Source organism: Rhodamnia argentea, chromosome 10 (genome assembly GCF_020921035.1).
Source record: "Rhodamnia argentea isolate NSW1041297 chromosome 10, ASM2092103v1, whole genome shotgun sequence".
Lineage (NCBI taxonomy): Eukaryota > Viridiplantae > Streptophyta > Magnoliopsida > Myrtales > Myrtaceae > Rhodamnia > Rhodamnia argentea.
The window spans coordinates 11,771,556-11,792,432 of NC_063159.1; the positions used below are offsets into that span (position 1 = coordinate 11,771,556).

The window sequence follows — 20,877 nt, forward strand, 5'->3', positions numbered from 1 at the left end:
TTAGCCGAGACAAAGAAAAGACTGACGACGTAGTGCCACTGCCTCAATAGCCGTCGGAGGACAGGAAAGGCTAATATAGGATCAAGATTGCTTACGTTCTTTGTCCATTATACACATGGTTTATGAACTAGTCCTCTTAGAGAGTGCTGTAACAAGAAATTGTCATCGACATTCCTTGGTTGCTCTACTAATCAGTTTGGTGATTTAACTAGTTTGTCTGGCATCATATCAAAAATATAAATTAGATTTTGTTAGTAACACATCTATTTTTAGGGAATTCACTGGAAATTTCTCATAACGGGAGCGGTGCAGGTTCTCAAGACAAGGCCTACACGAGGTATCATTGTGGACAATTCTGCCCCATTTTGTGGCCTCTATCGGTAAGTGATAATACATCAGGACAGAAAACTATTCGGGGCAGCAAATGGACAGTGCATATGGCCCCCCATTTGGGTCATCATATACCATTTAGCGAGAATAATCAAGAAACTTTGAAAATGCAGAAAGGCGGGCGGCTACTGGTACGAGACAATTTCATATTTGGAAAAGCGCCCTACAATAAGAAAGCCGCACAAAGGACGATTACATTTTGTCAAGCCTCGACTTGGTCATAGCCAAGCCTTGGTGATTCCCACCCCCGACCATATTCATTTCAACTCTTCGTTCTCTACATTAATGTGATTAATAGTTCAGATTTCATCATGGTTGCAGTTCAATTTACCAGGCGATCAACCAACTGGCAGAAGAGAAGGATAAGAGTTTAAAAAAAAAAAAAAAAAAGTGAAGTAGCGTTGCAACTATACAGGAATCCAAACTATTATTCACATTGTGAGACAACCGTAACCATTGGAACAATTGTAAAGGCCTTCGTAGAAACGGGGAACAAAACCTTGAATTCCATTGTGCTAATCCTCCTCATCATCAAACACCACCCTCAATCTTCTCCCACCAATAGCCTTTTTGGCTGTCGCAGTAGAGGATACGTAATCACCTGAATCTTCCAATTCATTTTCCATTTTCTCTAGCGGTGCATCATTTGCTTGTTCGATGGGTGAACCAAGATCGTCGTTGATGCTGCCAGTTATTTCAACTTCAGAAGTGCCCCTGGACTTTAAACTGTTCAAGGAAACACTGCGCTGACCCCCCGTGGCATCAACATTAATGGGCCAGTCACGTTCATCCCTGGTGCAAAAGAAGTTTAATCTGCTTGAGAAAATAATCCAAGCCAATTTGACCCAAGCAGGTCAATGCAATCCACATTCATGCAAAATATGATGCAAATTTCACTATTAATACAATATTATTGGCAATTTCATCTCACAAAAGTCAGCCATCAAAAGCATTCATTTTCTCTGTTTCTAGACACTTCAATGGATCGATATTCAGCAGCATGTTAACTAAGAGATATCGATAGTTTGAGATCGTACACACATACATACATAAGCACGTACACAATATACATACATGAACACATATATACACGTACATAAATTTCATTACGGGTAATTTAAGCCTCATAACTGATGGCTGCAGTCATCTATAAGCAGTAGAAGAGGGCCAGAAGAGTACTTTAGCAAGCACAAGGTATCTTCTTAGCTAACATACCCTTCTGCAGAATTTTCAACAGTTGCCCCATCACTCTCTCTGTCCAATAATGTCCCTTCTGTCGAAGCTATTCTGATGCTCTCATTTGCAAAGCTCCTGATCGTTGATGATACAGTGAGTTTTCTACTTCTATGAGCAAAGAGCATGTCAGTATTTCTGTCAGGGGGCAAGTGTGCAGATATCTAGAATGACATGCAAAAGATCAAATACATACAGTCCGCATATATCTGCCGTACAAACACAACACAAATTTCAGAACAAATATACTTAAATTAAAACTTGAATATCGGTTGAAATGTCAAAGTTTATTTCCAATGATTCAGAACACAAATAATAAGAAAGATATTGTGCAGCCATTCGAATAGAAGGAAGCCTCATGCACTTCAAGATATTGTCTACGGAAACACATTACTTGTACGTAACTTTCTCTTTCTCGTTAGACCTGCATGAGGGGTATTCTGCTTCTAAACTGAGTGAAAATGCCTATTTTATAGTCCACCCCCCGGTTTCCGGAATGCTTTGATTTTGGGAAGGTTTCAAGAAAATTTATACCTGAATTTACGGTAAATCACAGCGGATCGTCAAAATAAATAAATGTAAATGATATGATGATCATCAATTACATGCTCCAACTGCCTAAATAACTGAGGTGCTTCATGGTAAACGGTTTTACATTTAGCCTGTGAATAACTGTACTATTGTATAATGTATTGGAGAACTGAACATGAATCTCAAAAAAACCAAAGGACATCTATCTTCAAGTTGTAAGGGTGCAAAGACAAGATCATACAGCTATAGTTTTGGCCCTACCGAGAGATTCTTAAATAACGCCTAAAACTGAGAACAATGCAACCACAACCTACAACTTCAGTTAAAAGACTTACTTCAGGACAGAGCTCAATGTTTCGTCATCAGAATCATCTTCCAACGATCTTCCTTCAACTTCTGCACTCTGCAATTTACTGCTGAAGAGTTTTTCATTCTCCTTGTTTCTTCCCCTGATGGCATGCACAAAATTGGGGTAATATTAAGTATTTGTTGCTATGAAAGATCTCTCAAGCTGAAACAAACCTTACATCACAGGCGTCCGAAAATATCAGGGAAGATCAAAATTCAAGGCTAAGATGTGGCTGGTTCCTCTTAGAAAACAAAGCTAGGAACATGGCACCCATCCCAGCCGTGGAATGTTCTTAGAAATGCAAAAAAGGGTGGCAGTTTTGATCAAGAAAATATGTGCAACAGAATTGATCAAGGATGACTCATGTATCTACCAAAACCTAATTGCTCGACCCCTTCTGAATCCAACCTATATAATCAATCCAGAATGACTACTGACCACTGATTTCAAGTGGATTAATGGTGCAAAGGAGTAAATGCATTGGTTTTCGAGACCTCAAATACAGATGAATGGAGGACATTGGACTTCTCTTCAGATCATATTGGAAGCATATCAGCGAGTCTAAAATCAAAGTCGAACATCCTTTGCCTTTGATCAGATTTGCGACTGACTATGGTTTGAAGGGCTGAAACAGACTCGAGACCAGACCACTTTCCCCGGGACTGGTATGAGCTGCCTGGTTAAATCCAGCATTTTCAACAATACAGTAGATAAATAGCATAGCTATCGTAACAGACATGTTTTGTTCTTTAAGAATGGCAAGCACCGTGTACGTAACACCTAGGGATGTTTGAAGGGAGGAGTAGAGTCAAATTACCTCAGCCTCAATGATAGCAATGTCTCATTGTCCGAATCCTGCGTTTCATCAGCAGGATGATCACTAAGATTCTCATCTCTCAAATGCAAGGCGGCTTCAACCTTCTTCTCTCGGGGAGCACGTAAACCTAGCTGTTTGAGTTTACGAGCAATTTGTGCAGGTGTGAATACTTTATCACCATCCAACGCATTTGCAATCATATAGCTGCACCTTTTATGATCCTTGAACCTATTATATACCACATACCTTTTAGCATCAGTGATGAAAAGGAAAAGGACAGTGTCCTAAAAAAGTGGAGAGATGATGATTGGACAAAACTCACTTCTCAAATAAAGATCTAATAGCTGCCTCCTGATCTTCACTTAATGCACGTACTCTTTTTCTTGCGTGGCTGAAGCAAAACAGAACATCAGCACTTCACATAGCATTCAAATTTCTCTATGAGCACATCCTACATAATTACCACGCTGCAAAGAAAAATCCTATAAAAGAAGACAAAAAGGGCCTATTTCAGTCTTATTCAAACAAGGGCAACTTCATTTTACTATAAAAATAAAGGCATACTCCTGCTACTATGCCTCTTATCCTATTAATGGCATCTCTCCTCTTCTATGATGATGGTGTATGCTTCTTTCTTGAGATTTTCATCTTCTAAATGAAGAAACATGGGGATTTGCTCAACCTCATATTCCTACAGAAAGATTGCTTTATGGGAACCAAAGAAACGAAGACAATATATTCCTTATTTCCTGAAGGGAGTTATTGTGGACCGACCATATAAACAGAGTACTAGTTCCAACTGGACAAAAGAAACTACTAGAGTTTACTTCTTTGCTGGACTGACATCGTTCAAGGCCCAGATATCAATGTCTTAATAACTCAAGAAGTACGCAAACAGGAAAAGAAAAATCTCTATGTAATTGTCCATACAAAAGGCAATCAACTTTTCTTGATAACAAGAATATTCAGATAGGTGCTTACAAAGGTAGCCTCGTTGAATGATTGATCAAATCCCGTGACTTAAGAGACAAACTCCCTCTTTCCTGTGCATCTTCCCCATCCTCGGGCTGACTGGGCCATGAAGTAGATTCTTTATTGTAAGGGATTCTGTTCCTTCGGGCAGTTCTCAATCCTAGTTGCTTAAGCTTGTTCCCAACTTGAGCAGGTGAAACTTTACAATCAGGATCTACAGCCTCCGCAATCAGGTGATTGCATTTTTGTTCATCTTTGAACCTATAACAAAATTAAACAGCACAAAATACTGGACATTATGAATGAACAATCACTTCATCCTTTGGTAAGGCATGAATAATGTTCTAGACCATATGACCAATAAAACAACATGTATCTTCTATCAAAGCACTTTTGAAAGAGGTTTTCTTTCTCCTTTTTTTTCAGACAGAAAATGATCCAACATTACTATGACACACAAATTATTAGTAAGGAGGATCTTTGCACTGCTACTTACTTCTCATACAGATCTCTAATTTTGGAGTCTAGCTCGTGACTAAGAACGAGTCTTCTCTTTCTTTTAGAAACCTTGCCATGGTCATCGTCCAAGGAATTTTCCCTGCAACAACCACTCCCACACTTAAAGCAGGGAATTCAAGGGGTAATTTGGTATTATTTCTTCGAGTTAGAAAATGTAGTACCTTTCAAGTTTCTCTTCCGCATTAACGTCAATTGGTGAACTGATTTCTGGTGATTCATCAGAGTCTGCATCGTCTCTGGAAAAATGGAGGACATGATTTATGTAATATTGACACTGTAACAAAAGCTTGCGATCGCAAAGATTCTCAAAATAAGGAAATTACAATGATAAATATGATAATAAAAAGTAAAAGTTGGCTATTTTAATAATTCATGTTTAAGATAATATTCTCTCAGAATGTATAGTGCATGTGAGAGATTTTAGGGTTTCTTACTTCTGGTACCCTAAGTCATGACTTATCACCACATCAGCTTCATCTTCACCCAAGGCATCTGCTATGCTCCTACGAACCCATCCTGTAGCATGCTTGGAACCAATTTCTCCATATCCATTCTGTTTCTTCAACTTGCCAACCTCATGCAGTAAATATTCAGCATTAATATAATGACACTCTTTGCGGGTCTTCCAGAAGAGCACTTCCACAAAAAGAAGGGGTTGCTGTTTCATCTTCCGTAGCATTTTTCTGACTAAGTTGGTCAGAAAGTTCACTATTTCTGTGCATTCCTTGTTTGGACAAAACTTCTGCTCAACTAATATTTCGTGAAATATAGTCAAGAGTGATAACTGCAAAATGTTATAGGACTCTTCAGATATTTAGAAACTTGATGAGTCAGTTTCCATAAGTCATAAATAAAAAAAGTGTCCTGACCTCATATAGCATTGGAGAGAGCTCGAGATCATTGGCAATCCTACTCAGAATTGAAAGTATATAGCGATTTGTGTTGATAGAGTTGCTCTTGTAGAACTTCAATAACCAACACAGATTATGAATGATGCCATTGTTTGCAAAGGCTGATACTACCGTAGACACTTTAAAATCAACTTCATCATATTGAACAATTTGTTCATCACCAGAAGAATCACCCGTACTGTAACAAAGATTCCTTGGAGGGTCAGATTTTCTTGAACATAGCAGATTGTTGTCAGTCTTCTGTTGCTCCATGGTAGATTCATCATGTTTCTCCGAAATATCAGCATCAAGAAGAATACCAGCTTCACCACCATTAGAATCTGCATCTAATTGGCCATCTTGGTGACACTTGTCTCCAGAAGCTAGTTTTTCACCACTAGGTATAGCAATTTCATCCTGAACCATAAGACAATCTGCCGAAGGTTCCATCTCTGCTTCTACTTTGTCGGTTCCTCTTTTGCCCGTTCTCCTCTTTCTGGATTTTCTAGTAACCTAGCAAAATGAGTTTGTTGATAAATACACAATACCTAGATAGAGGGCATTTATAAATCAGGAAAGACAATTGGGAATGCTATCATTTGCAGAATACAATCTATTGAAATAGAAAAGTAAACTGAAAACATTGATATGGCATTGCAAGCACTTTATAAACAATCCCCGCATGCTTGACAAGATTATCAGACTGCATGAATTCACTCAAAAAAAGTGCATTGATGATAGCCCTCATAATTATGCACAGCATATCGGCATCTGATAATACGAGCCCAAGAAATAATGAGACCCTGTTATGTTAGTATCACTGGTCACTTGTGCAAGGGAACTTAAGCATGATGCGTGAATGCAAAAATATTCTGCATTGGTGTCCCGGTATGTTAATTTTGTGCGTGGGGTGATGCCTTCCTCAATGGAATCACATCCTAAGTATACAGCATGAACAGAAATAGACATGGACAGAAGTTGACAAAAATAATGGATGGAAATAATGACAAAAATTGATTCTTTTCTAGAAAAACAGATAAATTAAATTGGACCCAGCCTGGGCCAGGTGGTGACTCTTGCACTCACGGCAAGTCAACTCTGAGATTGCAGAAAGAATGAGTCATTGCAAATGCTCGTAGATGAAGAGACCAAAAATTGATGCTGTAGGAACAATGTATGATATGCTGCATTTGTAGTATTCATCTACTGGGCATTTCTTATTGCGCGATTAAATGAGTTTCTACATGATAACGGAGCCTACGGCTAATTATATATTAAAAAAGAGAGGACTCATTAACTTGTCTCCTCCTACAAAAAAGTATAGCACAATGAATCAATAGGTCCAACTGAAATTTAGAAAACCAATGAGAAAAATTAGCCGTTCATAGTTCGCTGCTTAAGTACAAAGATTTCAATGGGAGTTTTCTAGTAAAAGACCAGTGCTTGAGGGAGATAAGCAACATGCAAGAGTCTATGGCCCTATCCATAAATTAATGTTCTCATCTCTCACTTCCACTTCTTGCGAAACCTCCGGTCCTCTCTTCCCTTCTTCATAGGGTACACTCCATTCCATTAGCCCTTGTAACTTCCTGTATATCCTCTTATAAGGAAACTCGCCCTTTGCCACCAACCAAGGGAGTTGAGTCCTTGTTGCAGCTCCTGGGTGAACTCATTGATGGGAAGGGAAGACTACTTTACTTGAATGAATCCCTTGGCTCTCTTAACCTTAGATATTATCACATTCTCCCCTTTCTTACTACTTCTGACACTACAGATGGCAAATGGATAGAACTAGCGGAGAACAAGTTCAGACATAGAAAGCCTCAAGGTATCATTGTGAAATTCCATCAACAGAAATTATCCAATGAATCACCTCACCAAAATTGCCACAAAAGTGCATATTTCCCATCTTGCACAATGGTCACATACCCTTAGTGTTCCGCGATCTTGAAGTCTCTCCATCAACTGCATGATTGTGTGAATCACTTCCACCAAATCTGCAAGATCACTGATAAGGAGGAAAAAAGAAAAATCAGGGCAGGAAAGTTTGATTATGAACTAATACTTTACACACATATGAGAATTTTGCCAGAAGCAGATCGAATTCATTGACTTTTTACACCTGGCAAACCACAATGCCAGAAAACCATGGAAAACTTATGAGACATTTTTTACAAGTTTTTGCTAAAAAAGACAAATAACCCTGCTAAACTCACTAATACATAGTACACTATCCTTAAAAATCTCAAAAACATGTCTCTAATACTTCCGTCCTGCAAAAGTTCCAAGGTCAGGCAGTCAGTGATGTTATGCACCCACCCCTCTCCGCTAGTATTGGGTTTAAGATATGGAAGGAAAGCAGACAAAAGTTAGAGAAACATTTTAGTGGCAGGTGCTTGTCCTCACACTTCATGTAATGTAGATCCACTTTGCATATAAATGGGGCAAAAGTAGTGTTGTCTCAGGGAGATGATTCCTCAGTGTGTAACTTGTCAGTAAGAACTTTGAGCCATCTTCTCTACCATATGACTTGTATGGGCAACATCAGTCATCTAATGCTCAAGTTATTAGCTGCTGCTTAATGACAGAACTATGTCCCAGCCTAAGATATAATGTTCAGAAAGCCAGTGCTAGTGGCAATTTCACTATCTAAAGCAACAATAGCACATATGAAGTAAAAGACCTTCTAGGTTGCTTGTGAACATCGAACGATTTGACAAGGTTGAGAAGGAAATGAGTCATTCCTTGATCAGTCTGATCATAAAATAACTTGTAAAGAAGAACCCGGGCAGTCTGAGGCTCCCTGGAATTTTCTGGCAATAATTTGAGCACCAAATCTAGTGCCCGAATCTGCAAAAGAAGACATGTTTTGGTGAATATAAAAGCTAATACCTTCCATAACAGCGCTAGCATTACTATCAGTTCTTTATCAACAGGAAACCATCAAGTCATGTTGACATCCCCTCCAACATCAGAATGTAGTTTAAAGCAGTAGCCAGGAAGTGCAAATACAGAACTTACGGGGGCTCCTTAACCATCTTTTGCACAAAAAACAAATCAAAACCACAGCAACAACCAGTCTTGCAGTAAGTCCATGACAGCAGATTAGTTGATTGTTTCATCCCATGATCCCAGTAGAAAAAGAAGGGCCAACTAAACTTGTAATGAGATGAGATATTTAGGCATTACTTCTCAATGAGCCCACTTGAGGATGAATCACCTCACTCTTACGTGCTGCAGTAACTGATTATCAGTATACCAATGTGGTTGTATATCAAAATCTCACCATTCCATCAATATATGAAGACCACTATCAGCTTAGATATTTAGTATTTTCTCAGCTGTACTATGTTCCTATTATATTACACAGTTTATTAATTCCTTCAAAGTATATACTTGTGCAATTGAGGAGGAAGACTCGTGGGACTAATCACTTAAGGGTCTTTCCCTTCACTTCTTATGCCTACATTCGTCACCTTGAAAAATTTCATCTCCACTGCACATCTTTCATAACACTGCAAAGGATCAAAGTATCAACAGCCCCAAAAAGTTATCAGTAATAAAATTTGCAGTATCTTGAATATGAAGATCTTGTTCCTTTCTCCTAACAAGTGTAATCCATGACCTGAGTGAAATTCAACATATTCGCCCAAGCCCCCATCTACACATAAACAACATAGAAGATGCATGCAGTCAAACTTGTCCTCCAAGAATCATTTTAAAGGGTAACCATAAAGGAAAAATTACCATAGCTTTCAGAAGAGATCCTGCTGCAGATAAAAACTTGTAGTCTTTTGTTTCCTTTAATCCATCAAAGGCATCACGCCACTTCGAAATAACCATGAGAAACATAGATTCATTCATTGATGCAGCAATTGGCCCACATATATCACCACTAAATAGGCTTCTATCTTCATTGCTACAACTAGATAGGCAACTGCCCATCTCTGCATTAGGCTGTAATATAACAAAATATTCATATGATATCTGAAATGTATGTAACTGGAGACTGATGACAGAATCTGAGCTTATGTATACTGCCCTCTATTTCAGAACTCAGAAAAAAGATATACTTACCATATCTCCTCTCACTGAAACAGTAAAAAGGCTGAGCGTAGGCAAACAAATAACAGTACAGTGATGCCTATCAGATCTTTACTGTTGTAGTAGGTTTTGTCAAATGCTCACAAACATTATTCACCAAGGTTGTAGAAAGGTGACCTTAAGCTTTGCAACAATGTCCTCCCACAATGATGTATACACATAGAATGACCTTTTAGAATTCAAATATATTTGAATGAAAACCTAAATTCAAGCATAAGGAAGTATCTAGAAAGGAAGCAGTGTATAAAGTACAGGTTCAAACAATACCCTCATACATTTGCTCACTTAGAACTTATTCCTCTTTCTAGGAGGTTTCTCACAGAATCTCCTTCCTTTTAACATTTCCTCATCAAATTTCCTTATACTAGAATAAGTCTACAGCATACATATGGGAATGTTGTCAATCCAGAGAAAACAAACAGCAAAATAGATAACCAATCAGCACTGTACCTCACCTAGTGAAACCTGAATAAGAAATGCATTTGTACTCCCAGAAGTACATAATTCGACACATGATCTACCCTAATTTTAAGAGGAAATAGTGCAATTAAATCCTCCACGTCGCAGAGGATGTAAGTAAATATGTGAATGTCCAATTTTAAAATCTTACCTTAGATGCTGAAAATTTGTGATACTGAAAAGAAGTGACAAATTTTGCAAACTCAAAGAAGTACACCACATCATTTCTCTGAATATTAAGTTGTTCCCTCTCAATATCCTCACGAACTGACTGCATCAAAACTGATACATGGACCAGATGAGTTTCAGCAATGCATCAAAGAGTGCTAATACAAAACAATAAAAATTGTTGTTTTAGTTTGAAACATACCATTGTAACCCCCAGATAGAAATTGATTCAAGAAACCATGAAGCAACTTTAAAATGTTATCAGTCGTTGTCAGTATTCTCCCCTGGTCCCACACAATCTTTTTCGTTGGACCCCGGCAGAACTTATCAGATTTAGAGTATACATCGAGCGATGAAGAATTAGGACTTCCTTTAAGAACTGCTTTGGAACCATCCTGCAAGAAGAAAGCAGAGTTTACTAAGCTCAAAATTGATATGAAAGTAAAAAACAAAGTAATTCATACCATGGCAAATCGCTCAAATGTCCCAGAAAAATGTGAATAGCGGCCGGCATATTGTAACCTGGAAAGCCTCCTTTTGTCCTTCTCCTCTTCAATAATTGATTTGAGGCTACTCAAGGAAGTTTTGGCTTCCGCATCCTTCATGACATTATTTTGAGTGAATTCAGGACATGCATGTCAATCAATTATTTGTAAAGGACACACAATAGAAGTCTATTCTAAATTTCAGCAACAAGAGTCGCAACGAAACAACCACTTTTCAGGTTCATTATCATGGCGCACAGTCAAATTGAGACACCAAACATGATCTATGCAGCTTCCAATCATGTTTCAGTAATACCACGCCAATCATATTAATAAAAATGCTCAATTTTCAGATAATACAGACTAAAGTTTTAGTTAAGTACTCCCCTCTACAGTCTATACAGTCCGATGTATCATAATCTGGATAAAAATGAGAAAAATAGAGGTATACCCACCTTGTGACTATTCAGATGTGCTTTTGCGACCAACTGAGGATCTTGGCCATGAAATATATAGTAAAAAATCTCCAGTAAAAGCCAATTATCTTGATGAAGGTAGTCAGAAGAACCACCAACATGCTGAGCTACGAGTAAGAATAGATCCATCACATTTTCACGGAACAAAAGCTCCAAAAATCTGTCTCGAAGTGACAATATTTGAGTGGCAAATCCAGCAGCCTTCTGAAGTGCTGAAATGCCCTGGATGGCCAGTAGGTTTCGAAATAAAGTAAGAACGAGCTGCACTAACTTCCAGTCATCCTCTGTGAATACTTCACTGGAATGGATCCGTGTAATTTGAACAAAATAAGAGCAAGTTGTTAGTAACAAATGACAGAAACTAAAGCGATCCGAATCTCTCTCTCACACACGCCAGCACGCGCACGTATCATGAAGTAAAAAGCGGGAAGCCAATTAAAGTCTAGCACTACCGGTGCCAATATACGAAAAACCAGAAGACATGGACTCTGAGCTGTATGCATTACAGTTGAAACCGAGTCTATGATATCTCTATCTCAAGTTCTTAGACAATGTATGCAGTGAAACAGATGGAATAGGATGAGTTGTGTCACCTTTCCAAGTTTTCCAGCGGGCTCTCAAGCAGCGAAATAATAACTGCAACTGTGTCACTCACGGTAATTGCAGATTTAACATCCCATAAATACTCGACCTGTAGCGGAATATCAGAGGACGTGGGCTCAATGGGCATTGTGAGAAACACCAAGACCTTCACTATAGAAAACCAACAATTAATAATAAATCATCTCTTCCACTCAGACACGCATTCAATGAACTTGCACTGCAGCATTTGAGATGTCAATTTACCAGTGTTCAAAACCAAGCTGCGATCGTCTTGGCAATGCTCTAAAATGGGTATCAAGTCTTTGGACACGCAGTTCCATTTGCAGACTTGCTTGAAAACCTCTCTCGTCTGTGGGTCATCGCGCCTGAGAAATCTCAGCAGATCCTTTAAATTATCTGGTAACAAGTTGACAAACAGTGGTTTGTCTCAGCGGGTAGATAACTAATACATCACCAGCTTAGTGAGATGGCATGATAAATTAAAAATAACAAAACATAACCTTCGGACTTCCCTTTAGTAAAAGGTAGTCTATTATTTCTTTTCAACAAAGAGGTAACATTAGTGACTGATTAGGGAAAGTGAAATTCGCCAGCACGCAGGCTGACCCCGAAAAAGAATTAGTGAAGCTTTCTAGTGGCAGTGTTCTAGCATTTGGAGTCTAGGACGACGCACAGTGTTTGCATTTCATGATGTAGAAAAAAAATGAACGGAAAACACTTGTTTCATGTCCTGCATCAACAGTAGGATCCAATAACAGAAAAGGGCATTGACGGGGCACCTCCCTCCTCCCAACCCCGATTTGGTAAAATGCTTAGTAGTTATCTGATATATTTTATGATAGTTCAAGTAAAATTTCTTCATTCCGCCCAGTAGCACTAAGATTTTGCATATGTCCCCTGAACTAATATTCCACATCGGTCACTTGATCCAATAAGCCATGCCTGAGAATTGGATGCAACAGACGGGAGCTAAGCTAACCATCGAACTTGGGCGATCTCCGACCAAAAAAAAAAACTTGGGTGATAAGAAATTAATGGGGGCGTAAACCCTAGTTGGAACCGAAAAAGTACACAGTCCATCAACTCAACAGAGTGTCTCGAGTAGCAGCATGGCATTAACACTTCAACTGAGAAGAAATCCTGAGTTCTCTCTTCGTGTTTCAAATTACAAACAACCTAGCAAAGGTGGAAAATGGCTACAAATTGGTACCTAGGCAGTGCGAGCCCTTTGAATAACCAATGCGATTGCCATCGTCGTCCTCCTCGACGATGCCGAGACCGGCACAGATCGCAGATAAGCCTTGCGTGTCCATTCTACCGTAGCTTCGACGGACCGAGCTTCTGAGGCGAGATCGAATGCTAGGGAACTTGGGTGGAGAATCGATCGAAGGTGAGGGATTAGAGTGGAAGAAAAGTGACAGGAGAAATGGAGAGTGTGATGAAATTCGGAGGTTAGGGCGCCAAATTATCAGATTTTCCCGCGCTGGAGATTGAGAAGAGATGATCGAGTGCTCTTTTGTTATGGTACCGATATTAGAACCGCTTACGTGGCAGTCTCTCGCGCAGCGATTTTTCCATCTGAATTTATTTGACAAAACCGCGAATTTAAGCGCTGCAAAATTTAAGTGCTGAATATAAAAATTACGAGTTTTTCAAGGGATAAGTACACCCGAAGTCCAAAACTTATCACGAAAGGGTAATTACTTACTAAAACTTTAAAAAAGTGTAACCAAGTCCCGAAACTTATTCGCATTTTCCATTTGTCAAATGAAAGAACTTGATTATACCAACTTGACAAATTTTAGAACTTAATTATGCATTTTGAAAGTGCACCAACTTAACAAGTTTTAGGATTTACTTTTTGAAAGATTTAGGACTTAATTGTATTTTCATGACAAGTTTTAAGACTCTTTGCACTTTTGTACCGAATTTTAAGACTACCAGTGCACTTATTCTAATTGAAAATATTTCTTATAGCTCGTGAAATTGCAACTATTATATGTATATCTGGGGCAATATAATTTTTGGGAAAAATGCCAAAAAAGGGCCTCAAGTGCACTTAGTTTCTCAAAAAAGGGCTCAATGTGGAACTTGTTTCAAAGGAGGGTCTCAAGTGACTTTTTTGTTTCAAAGAAGGACATCAATAGGGATACTTTCGTCTTTTTACATTTTGTGATTTTTTCTTTTTTTCCTTTTCTTTTTTTCCTATTTTTTCTTTCCTCTTTCCCTTCCACCGGCGGTGGCCGTGGGTTAGGCGGCCTTGCCCGCCACACCCAAGGGTCTGCCTTGCGGCCGCCGGCGAGGGTAGCCCTCGCCGGATCGGGCAAGGGTGGCCCTCGCTTTGCCCAGGCAAGGGCACGCCTCGCGGCCGCCGACGAGGGGAGCCCTCACCGGATCGCGCGAGGCAAACCCTCCCTCGCCCCGGGCGGGGCCCTGCCTTGTGGCGGCCGATGAGGGGAACGGCTGCGAGGGCTCACTTCGCTCGCCCGGGGCGAGGACCGACCTCGCGGCCGCCGGTGAGGGCGGCCCTCGCTCTTGCCCCGCCCATGTCTCTCCTTCTTTGATCGTATTTGCATTAAGAGGAGCTTGGGACGCGTGACAACAGAAGCTCCCGACAAGGCCGCAGAGAAAGCAGAGACCGATTCTTTTCGCGTGAAGTGACTGCGGTTCGCCCCTCCTCTACCGATCTTCTTCGTTTTTGCCCATGTCAAACCGCAGGAAATTGAAATTTCACGAATGGAAGCTCCTGATAATGGAAGATCTTCTTCGTTTCTTTTTTTCCTTCAAACGAATAGAGAAAGACATCCGCACAATCAAGTATCACCACCGATTTTTGATCGGACAGGGTAAGCGTTCCCCTTGCCGACCGCCGTGAGGTCGGCCCTCGCCCGGGCCGAGGGAGGCAAGCCCTCACGGCCGCTCAGGCCACGGCCACCGGCGACAAGGAAGAGAACAAAAGGAAACAGGGAAGAAAAAAGGAAAAAAAAAAAAAAGAAGGAAAAAAGGAAAAAATCACAAAATATAAAAAGAGGCAAGTGTCCTGTTCAGGTCCTTCTTTGAAACAAAAAAGGCATTTGAGGCCCTTCTTTGAAACAAGTTGCACATTGAGCCCTTGTTTGAGAAACTAAGTGCACTTGAGGCCCTTTTTTGGCATTTTCCCTAATTTTTGGGATTTCAATTATCGTGAATTACTTCTTCGACTTAAAGAATTAATAGCTTCTTCTTTTCTTGTCCTATTAAGTTATTTTCTTATTAATTGAATCTTTTAAAATCAGCAATGATTATCAAATATTCTTCATCTCGTCGAGAGTTGGATTTTTTAATTTTCAACACTTAATTGGGTAACTAAGTAGGCTCTTACATACCAAGTTTAAATTCAAGTCTTTAAATTTGCGCAACCTTTCTAATCAAATCTCTCCATATCTTTTAAAAATTTTAAGATTCGAATGCATATATTCGTAATCGGTTTTGCGACTTAATTACATTTTTTTAAAAAAATTAGACTCGAATATACTTTTCGTGATAAGTTTTAGGACTTTCAATGTACTTTTCTCAAATTTAAGTGAACTTTTTAGATGTTGTAAGACTCGTTTGTGCTGCAACGATGTCAAGACATTCCGTGCGCTTGCGCACGTGTTTTCATCGAAGTGGGCTTAATCAGTATTACCAACGTGGCTTGTTTAAATTAGGAACAGGTCCCCCACAAGAAAACAAGCCCATTAATTACCAAAAAGGCCAACCGTTCTCGTTGAAGTTTGCGCAGAGCAGCGAGCGACCATTTCTTCTTTCGATACGAACTAGGCAAAATTCTCTCCTCCTTCACCCCCAAAAAGCGCCAAACTTGGCGGCGGCGTTTCCAAGTTCAGCACCGACCTCACTCTGCTCTTCTTCTTCGTCGACGAGCTCGAGCACGTTTCATTCGGCATTGCATCTCCCCGCTAATTGTCTTCTCCCACCCGAGACCCGCGATCCCGTTGTTCGTCAGCGACGAAATGGCGAATGTGGTGGCCACCAGATCGATTCAGAGCTTGCTGCTCTGTCCTGGCAACGGATCTCTGGAGGACCGGGTGGGGAAGCTGAGGCCTTCCCGCTTCGGCTCGAAAGTACTGGCCCGCAGCGACAGGAGAAGCCCCAAGACGGTTTCCAGGAGCGCGAGGATCACCGCGAGGAGGACCACGCATGCCGAGCCCAAGGTCGTACCCGTGTCGCCTGAGGATGTTCTGCAGGTACGGTTGGTTTCTGTTTCTGTCTTGTGGACTGTTTGAATCGTCGCGTCAGCGGATGGTTAATTGACGGAGGAAGTGCGGCTGGTTTGGTTCGAGTCTGGAAGTAGTTTCATCTGTTTTATGGAATTGATTCTGGATTCAAATTTAGCTTCAATGGAAGGAGAGGACTGGCATTTGATCAGCGTACTCACTGGAACGGCACTTCATCAACTGATGGGGTGATTATTGTCTGGAGACTCTGGAGTGTGATAACCAATCGCATTGTGCAGATAATAATGAGACCCGGACCCCATTTTAAGGACCTGGAAACAATGGAGATTTGCCTCTGTAATCGGTTTTGGGAACTTTTTTTTTTTTTTCCGCAGCACATGGCGTTACGTCAGGCTAAGATTAATGCTGGAGATTGGAGGGATTCGAGGGATGAAATATGGCAGTGGTCTGCAAAGTCATGCGGCAGTTTATTGTCGTGTGCAGAACTGTAATTCGCTCGCTTTAATGCCTACTTAATGTTTGCACCTCTTTATGAACAGTTCTGCTGAATCCGTTTGGTATTCTTGGCATTACTCTTACGTTAACTACACCTGGGAAATGCAATATAGCGGCTAGAGAGTTCAATCATTTTAGGGTACTAGTCACTATATGAAAACTCAGTTTTCCTCTGTCGTATATTAGATGAAAAACGCTATATGAGACAAGTAATTCTTATGCATCCATGCGGTTGTTTTTTAGAGAGATGAGAATTTTTTTTTCCTGTCCAAATTTCAGGGAGTTCGGCATCTCAGTGACACGTCAGTGGGCATGTGGTCCACGCCTATGGTTAGGCGGAAGACCAAGATCGTTTGCACAATAGGTCCTTCCACCAACACAAGGGAAATGATATGGAAGCTTGCTGAAGCTGGTATGAATGTTGCTAGGATGAACATGTCTCATGGAGACCATGCTTCTCATCAGAAAGTCATTGATCTGGTCAAGGAATACAATGCTCAGTCCAAAGATAATGTCATCGCCATAATGCTTGATACTAAGGCAGGTTTTTCTCGTTGTCCCCTCATAAGGCTGGGAAGCAGGTTCTCTATTGTGATTCTATGTTCCGTAGCTTTATCTTGCTATAATACAGTGTTTTTGTTGCTTTACTTCAGGGCCCCGAGGTTAGGAGTGGGGACCTGCCACAACCACTTATGTTAACTAGTGGACAAGAATTCACCTTCACCATCTGTAGAGGGGTTGGAACGGCGGACTGTGTCAGTGTTAATTATGATGATTTTGTTAATGATGTGGAAGTGGGTGACATGCTTCTTGTTGATGGTACGATCTAAGTGTTCTTTAGAAACCATCGTAGATCTAATTGCATTTGTATGCTCCTTGATGTTACAAATTCCAATGATTGGTCTTTTTCTTCAACACTGTTGTGCCGTGGTTCATGCTTTGTCAACATTCATTAATTAAAAAGACACCGGGTTCACGTTTCATTCATGCATGCCGCTCTTACAGCCAAAAAGGAAAAAAGTATCAAGCATGCACTATAAATATTTATGCACTTCTCTTACATTGTATCAATGTTAGGTGGTATGATGTCATTAAGGGTGAAGTCAAAGACGGAAGATTCAGTAAAATGTGAAGTTATTGATGGAGGAGAGCTGAAGTCCAGGAGACATCTAAATGTCCGAGGAAAAAGCGCTACATTGCCTTCCATCACTGGTTGGATGTCAAATGATAATATACTTTTCTAATCGTGTTTCATGTGACTACTTGCTATAGAAATACATTGCCAATTAGATGCATTATATAACTGCATTTGTTGTTCACATACAGATAAGGACTGGGATGATATCAAGTTCGGCGTGGAGAATAAAGTTGACTTTTATGCTGTTTCCTTTGTTAAAGATGCACAAGTTGTTCATGACTTGAAAAACTATCTGAAAAGTTAGTACTTGCTTAAATACTTTTCTTGTCTCCAATGAGAACTAATAACATATAGCTCTGCTCCATATTACTTCTTACCTATTACCTTTAAACTTTGCAGGCTGTGATGCTGATATTCATGTTATTGTGAAAATCGAAAGTGCTGACTCCATACCGAATTTGCATTCAATAATCACAGCAGCTGATGGGGTGATGATCCGAACTTTTTGAGATCACATAAGTCTCTCTCTCGATTAGCTTCTTTTTTAAATTATGATGATCGGGTTCCCTTTTGCAAATCCTTCTTTTTATATGATATATTACTTCATTTTTAGCTGCGACTACCCAGTACCAGGAAAGGCAAAGTTAAACAAGAAAACTTGTGTTCTATCACCTGGATCAGTAATATGCACTGTGTCACTGGCATTGAACAATATATCTGCCTTGAGACACCCATTCCCATAGTCATTTTCCCTAACATGCATGAATGGGTTGTATGCATATTTTAACTCTTATTGCTGAAGCGGCACCTTGTTCTCTTTCTGATCATAAGGAATCGACTGAGCTCTATGTAGCTTTTATCTTAGTAGTTTGCCAATATCGGTTTCAGGCCATGGTTGCAAGAGGAGATCTTGGGGCGGAGCTCCCCATTGAAGAAGTTCCACTTTTGCAAGTACTTCTCTTTTCAAATTGTATAAGAGAAGATTATTTCTTGTTAACTTTTTCAGTAAGTTGTTACAGCAATCCATATATCTAATTGTACTCATTCCAATGCAGGAAGAAATAATCCGGATGTGCCGTAGCATGGGTAAGGCTGTTATTGTGGCCACAAACATGCTGGAAAGCATGATTGTTCATCCAATGCCAACTAGGGCAGAAGTGTCAGACATTGCTATCGCTGTTCGAGAGGGTGCCGATGCAGTCATGCTTTCTGGCGAGACTGCTCATGGAAAGTAAGCAGTACTTCATTTTGTATTTACTGTGGGTTCAAAGATTGGTTGTTGGTTGCTATAAGTATTCTTTCTGCCGGAGAGGAAACAACTGGTATGATTGGCTGTTTGGAAAATTGGGAGTGATTTCCTATGGAGTTTGATTTGCATTAGTACATGAATTCAGTTTAAAGCTTGGAAGGCTCAAGGCTGAGTTTGGTATTTTGTGGTTCTTTCTAAATATTGACACGGTGAATGTAAATATCTTGAGAATAATGTAATAGGCAAATCATACATCCTGACAACATCATCTCACCCTCTTGTAGATTCCCATTGAAAGCTGTGAAAGTCATGCACACAGTCTCATTAAGGACTGAAGCAACCATTGCTGCTGGTGAAATGCCATCTAACCTTGGCCAAGCCTTTAAGGTCTCTTTATGTGTCATCCTTATAGTCTACAGCTTTTTATTGAGCTTACCCTCCAATTATTCATTTGTGTTTGATGTTCAAACCTAAACAATGACCATGGCATTCTTTTTTCGTGTAGAACCATATGAGCGAGATGTTTGCCTATCATGCTACCATGATGTCAAACACTCTAGGAATCTCAACTGTTGTCTTCACCAGAACTGGTTTCATGGCCATTTTGCTAAGCCATTATCGCCCTTCTGGAACTATATTTGCCTTCACAAATGAGTAAGTAAAGGAATGCCATGTGATGCAATCAAAATGATGTCCTGTACCTGGTATGATCCATCTCTACTGAGTGGAGTGGATCAATATCCACAGAGACTCATTTATTTTTATTTAACTAAATCATGTGCAATGAGATTTGCCAACTTCACGTGTTGGTAAGAAATTTGCATCATTTATGCCAATGCAGGAAGAGAATACACCAGAGACTGGCTTTATACCAAGGAGTGTGCCCGATCTACATGGAGTTCTCTGATGATGCTGAACAAACCTTTGCTAATGCATTGGCAGTGCTGCAGGTAAACTTACTGGGGCATTTATTCTTAGTAATTGGCTCCATGAACAGTGCATCTATTTGCTTAATAACCAAGCTGAACCTAGGCTGACGTGCTTGAATGCACACACGTGTGTTTTGCTCTTGTAACGCATGATGGCTGGCTTCAATTTGGGCTGCCAGATGCTTCAAAGTTCCAGTGATATTTGCACTAAAAGTCTTTCTGTGAGCATTTGTTGGGAAACTCTGTAGTTGCAGCCATACATACTGACTCTTCCTCTTCGATCATTCCTAATTCCAAGTGGCTCTCAGGACTTATGATTCTCATTTTTTTGTGGATACCCCTTTTTGTTTCCTTATCCTTATGATTTCTGGCTTTCATTCTCAGAAGCAAGGCATGGTCAAAGAAGGAGAAGAGGTCGCACTCGTACAGAGTGGGAGAAAGCCTATTTGGCGTTTCCAGTCCACACACAATATTCAGGTGCGCAAAGTGTAGCTGTGAGAAGGAAACTGAAGAAGCTGAACTTCCAGAATCTGGCGAGACTTAAAACAGGTTGTGAAAAGTTAAGATCCATATCAATCCAGCCTTTTTGGACCGCCCTCATTTTCAAAGTTTTGTTTTGTTTGAAGTATATGTTCCCAGTTCGACTCAAATTACTCTTTGCAAAGGTTTCATACTTATAAGACCTTGTTAAAGATTAGGCACTCCAGGGAATCGCATCCTGAGGGGTTAGAAAACCCCATCTTTATCTTGGTTGAGGATGTAGCTGGAGATTGCAGCGTGGTCATGCTCATCTCCTCTTTAGTTTATCTTTTCCTCTCGTTATCTTCTTGCACTCCTATCTAAGACCACAATA

At 40.1% G+C, this 20,877-nt stretch overlaps 2 protein-coding genes across 6 annotated transcripts; one reads left to right on the forward strand and one right to left on the reverse strand.

Annotated features, from left to right (window-relative positions):
* Nucleotides 1-498: 498 nt before the first annotated feature.
* Nucleotides 499-13,477, reverse strand: LOC115753907 (protein timeless homolog). 5 transcript variants are annotated; one of them, XM_048271632.1, is made up of 21 exons: nucleotides 13,207-13,477; nucleotides 12,240-12,392; nucleotides 11,987-12,146; nucleotides 11,373-11,691; nucleotides 10,897-11,031; nucleotides 10,635-10,827; nucleotides 10,416-10,546; nucleotides 9,449-9,658; nucleotides 8,385-8,551; nucleotides 7,631-7,709; nucleotides 5,681-6,214; nucleotides 5,246-5,595; nucleotides 4,973-5,047; nucleotides 4,789-4,890; nucleotides 4,302-4,553; nucleotides 3,643-3,711; nucleotides 3,321-3,548; nucleotides 2,490-2,603; nucleotides 1,606-1,734; nucleotides 890-1,182; nucleotides 499-667 (listed from the first exon to the last, which is right to left on the reverse strand). In XM_048271632.1, the coding sequence occupies exons 1-20, from the start codon at nucleotides 13,307-13,309 to the stop codon at nucleotides 906-908; spliced, it is 3,780 nt and encodes a 1,259-aa protein (XP_048127589.1). In that variant the 5' UTR covers nucleotides 13,310-13,477; the 3' UTR covers nucleotides 499-667; nucleotides 890-905. The 5 variants fall into 5 exon arrangements, with proteins under 5 accessions (XP_048127589.1, XP_030548620.2, XP_030548619.2 ...); XM_030692760.2 differs by lacking the exon at nucleotides 499-667 and having other exon boundaries at nucleotides 754-1,182; nucleotides 1,606-1,731; XM_030692759.2 differs by lacking the exon at nucleotides 499-667 and having other exon boundaries at nucleotides 754-1,182.
* Nucleotides 13,478-15,742: 2,265 nt separating this feature from the next.
* Nucleotides 15,743-20,830, forward strand: LOC115753873 (plastidial pyruvate kinase 2). Its single transcript, XM_030692713.2, has 12 exons — nucleotides 15,743-16,222; nucleotides 16,988-17,248; nucleotides 17,362-17,527; nucleotides 17,786-17,920; nucleotides 18,035-18,145; nucleotides 18,246-18,334; nucleotides 18,735-18,797; nucleotides 18,902-19,077; nucleotides 19,380-19,482; nucleotides 19,601-19,749; nucleotides 19,937-20,045; nucleotides 20,409-20,830. The coding sequence occupies exons 1-12, from the start codon at nucleotides 15,989-15,991 to the stop codon at nucleotides 20,514-20,516; spliced, it is 1,704 nt and encodes a 567-aa protein (XP_030548573.1). The 5' UTR covers nucleotides 15,743-15,988; the 3' UTR covers nucleotides 20,517-20,830.
* The last annotated feature ends 47 nt before the right edge of the window (nucleotides 20,831-20,877 follow it).